The sequence below is a fragment of the Triticum aestivum genome, chromosome 2A (assembly GCF_018294505.1).
Source record: "Triticum aestivum cultivar Chinese Spring chromosome 2A, IWGSC CS RefSeq v2.1, whole genome shotgun sequence".
NCBI lineage: Eukaryota > Viridiplantae > Streptophyta > Magnoliopsida > Poales > Poaceae > Triticum > Triticum aestivum.
Window position 1 is genome coordinate 542,203,979 of NC_057797.1, and position 3,922 is coordinate 542,207,900.

General features: G+C 41.1%; 1 protein-coding gene across 1 annotated transcript; it reads left to right on the top strand.

Moving 5' to 3' along the window:
• The first annotated feature begins 381 nt into the window (after window positions 1-381).
• LOC123189325 (sm-like protein LSM1B) lies at window positions 382-3,560 on the top strand. Its single transcript, XM_044601718.1, has 5 exons — window positions 382-671; window positions 2,400-2,468; window positions 2,542-2,657; window positions 2,745-2,807; window positions 3,234-3,560. The coding sequence occupies exons 1-5, from the start codon at window positions 611-613 to the stop codon at window positions 3,309-3,311; spliced, it is 387 nt and encodes a 128-aa protein (XP_044457653.1). The 5' UTR covers window positions 382-610; the 3' UTR covers window positions 3,312-3,560.
• Window positions 3,561-3,922: the final 362 nt, after the last annotated feature.

The window sequence follows — 3,922 nt, forward strand, 5'->3', positions numbered from 1 at the left end:
AAATTAAACTACATGCACATACTCCGGTGCATCAAAATGAATTGTAAAATCACGACGATGAGGAGAGGTAGGGGGCACATAGAGAGACCTATCGGCGCCTGACGGGAGAAAGTAATGTATTTTGATACCATTTCGTAGTTCATATAAATTGAACATAAATTTGTGTATCAAGGTTGAGTAATTTTGTGTCCTCGACGGCTAACGAGCTCCAATGTTCACCTCCCTCCAATCATGAACGCTACTGAATTGGAAATTTGAAGTATTTTTGTGAAATTCGGCAAAACAAAGGGGCTTTATAAACCGGAGTCTGGTCGACACAAGGATACACCAAGGAGCCATGGTGGTCCCCCACATGACCTTGACCCCACTGGTCAGCGTCTCGTCACGCCCCTTATCGTTCGACCTCCTTTTCTTCCTCCCGGCGTCAACCTCACTCCAAGCGCCCCAATTTACCAAACCAGTACTCCTCGCCGCTCCGATCCGCCAAATTCTCCAGTCGCTCAAACCCTAGAAGCTATCCCCTGACGGCGAACCACAGAGCTCCAATCGAAGAAGCGGCCGATCAGGGCCATCTACTGCTATTTCTAGCGCCGGATTTGGGTTCGGCGCGATGTCTTGGGCCGGGCCCGACGAGATCCTCCTCTCCACCTCCCTGGCCGGCTTCTTAGATAGTGAGATTTCTCTCCCAGATGCTTGTTTTGTCCCCATTAGTTTCCCCGGTACTGGCAGTGGTTCGTGTCAGGAGCAAGAGTCGATTTTTACGGGGATCTTGGATCCGATTGCGTAGGTTCCGGCTTGCCTAGCCCTCGATGCTTAGCCAGTGTCGGTTGCGCTGATTTGCTTTTGACAGTTTTTCTTGCCAAGAGTTGTTGAATTTGTGCCAAGGTGAGCCCTTTTGATGGGCTATGCAGGCTAAGGACGAACTTGGCGCAGCATGTTTCTATGTGTATTACCCCAAATTGGTGTAGATGTGTCAAAAATTCATATGGCCCATTCAAAGTTGGAAGCTTTTTGGTAGAGGGTTACTCTGACTAGAGTTCAGACTTCAGAATCAAGAGCCTGTGGCGGAATACTTTGTATTATTGCTCGAAATATTACATTGAACTGCTTATGGCTATCAATATAGGGCTCTGATAGTCTCTCATAAAGATATGTAATTAATTGAACATGCTGTTGGATTATGTTAACACTTGGCAACGTCCCATAGCTTTCACTATAATTCTGGTGGCTAAGCATAAAGATAAGTTATTAATTGGACCCAACTAGTGTAGATTTGGGTTGTTGATGGGGGCCATGGAGCACTTCTATGCAAATTATTGTATGATTTGAATGCGGTAGATTTAGTTGGTTGGGTGGAGCAGATCAGAAAATGTTATATTTCAGTAATTTGTGATGATGTTCCAAACATAAAATGACATATTTTCCTTTAGGTGTCTGGAGATTCAAATGTGACATACTGAATTTTATATTAGGTTGGAAGTATTAGTACTAAAACTGTATTTCCTAAGAAGAAAGAAAAAGAACAATGTGGTTTAAACAGAGTCTCATGAATCAACACAAATTAACCCCTTTGGTTACTGATTATGTATGGAAACCTTAGTGCATTCTTTAATTTCTAGTTTCTACTCGCTGTGCTTGACTTGCTATAAAAGCTGGAATTTCACTTGCTAACTGTGCTGTAATAGATTACAGATTATGTACTTTTACTAACTTAAATATACAGTATATGCTGTTGGTCTGTTAGTTAGTTGTAGTTATATTGAGCCCTGTGTTTGATGTTCATTGTTCAAAGGGTTTCATCTTTGGTATCCCCAGTAGCATGGCTGAATTGGTTCACCTGAGCTTCTCTGGATTACTTGGCGGCTTTGATGTATTTACATACGTGTTAGATTCTAATCGTATTGACATGTGCCTGGCAGTAGGATCTCTGATGGGTTCTCTAAGGCGATGTGCTCATGACACTTCATACTTATGCATTATTCAATATAAAGTATTTTTTTCATGAACATCATGATTGCTTTATTATTTGGTCGGTACATTGCGATGAATAATGGAACTTATACAGTGCAAGCTACAGGGCTCCAACCGCTTTATCATTTTTTTTATATTTGAAGTAAATCATCCCTGGAGCTAAACTGTATCTGTGAAGTTTTTGAAGTGTCTATGAATACCTAGTTTTTGGGTTTTGCATCATTGTTGAGCTAGAAATATTTCTGTTGACCAAATAATTGAAAATGCGGAGACATACAAAATAGTAGAATACAAACAGAAACACCTACACCTATTTGTTCTGCAGCCTGTACCTCCCTTGCATAACTAGCTTTGCATCAGACACACCCTGTTTGTTTGGCAATGCTATTATGATATTAACAGTTTATGCGTCTTCTTCTTGATTACAGAAAAACTTATTGTCCTACTACGAGATGGACGAAAGCTGCTTGGCACTCTCTGCTCATTCGATCAGTTTGGTATGCCACTTCCTACATCCTCTTTTCTTTGCATATTTTTCTGCCATCAAATCTTTAATGTTGTATTTTGCAGCAAATGTTGTTCTTCAGGGTGCTTGTGAACGAGTAATTGTGGGCGAATTATATTGTGATGTTCCTCTTGGTTTATATGTGATCCGCGGAGAGAATGTTGTATTAATTGGAGAACTGGTAATTATCTCTTGTGCACTATGAAATGACCATGGCCAAATCCATTCTCCCATATTAATGCTATAGATCTGGTATTGCATTGAGCAGGATCGCGAGAAGGACGAACTCCCTAGTCACATGACTTGTGTTTCAGAGGCTGAAATAAGAACGGTACACACTTCACTTCACAGAATCTTGTTTGAAGCTCTAGTTTTTTTCTCTTCTGATTTGTAGCTAAAGATGTAAGGCTAATAAAATCATTATCCGAGGAAAAGATGTCACATGTGAGATTGTGCTCATCATTTGGTCCTTCCCTCTTGGCGCAGTCCCCTGTGCACTCTTATGTACACTCAAGCGATCTATACTTTAAGTGGACTTGAACAAGAAACATGACAAGCGTTTTATCTCCCTTTGGAGCAAAATGGCATTATGTATCTAACAAGTGGCATAGGACACAAATAATGAAGAAAGAAGAGTTTTTGTAGGCGTTTGCTGTTCTTGTTGCTTGTGCTGATATGTGTAGTAGCTGCCGGTATTGCTCAAGCAGAGGATCTTGCAACTGATACTACTACGTTTGTGTTTCTCCCTTTTCCCCAGGCCGAGAAAGCCGAAAAGGAAGCAAGGGATCTGAAAGGCACAATGAGGAAGAGGATGGAGTTCCTAGACTTCGATTAGCGTCCATCCATTAGTCAGTCATGTTGATTGATAGTTGGTGCTCCCTTTGTGGCCGCTGGTTTTTAATGGCGGCATTTGCTATGTTTGTGGGCAATGGAAGCTCCTGATTGCACTGTGTCTTATACTTGTTGTTCAGCCCTAATGATGCTCTGGACCGAGGGGCTCTTCCTCAGTAGCAATGTACCCGGCCCTGTATTCTTATCTTCTGTTGCAGTTTGTTTCTCTTTCTTGAGAGCTGTTACTTGGCCATGCAATTTTCTGCTCGGATTCTTGGCATTTTTTCCGTCTTTGGTGAATCGCATTGCGCCGTAAATTATTACCTGGGACCGTTCCCTATTACTTCCTTGGGCGGGCGGGTTTATTAGGCCCCCTCTTATTTTAGGCCAAATTTTGATCTTGGATTTAACTAACAAAATATATGTTATATACTACAAAAATAATATCATAGACTCCTTTGGAATACAAATCCAACAATATAATTTTTATGAGATACAACTTATATGTTGATAGACAAATCTATGGCTAAACTTTGACACAATATAAGGGTGACCGATAAACCCAGGGTGAGGGAGTATTATACATAAACTCTCTATGTTTCTTTTACTTTGCAT

Excerpts from the sequence above, each read along its gene's own strand:
- LOC123189325 (XM_044601718.1), top strand. The coding sequence starts at position 611 with ATGTCTTGGGCCGGGCCCGACGAGATCCTCCTCTCCACCTCCCTGGCC. Across the intron at positions 2,658-2,744 it reads TTGTATTAATTGGAGAACTG|GATCGCGAGAAGGACGAACT; the intron begins GTAATTATCTCT and ends TGCATTGAGCAG. Across the intron at positions 2,808-3,233 it reads CAGAGGCTGAAATAAGAACG|GCCGAGAAAGCCGAAAAGGA; the intron begins GTACACACTTCA and ends CCTTTTCCCCAG.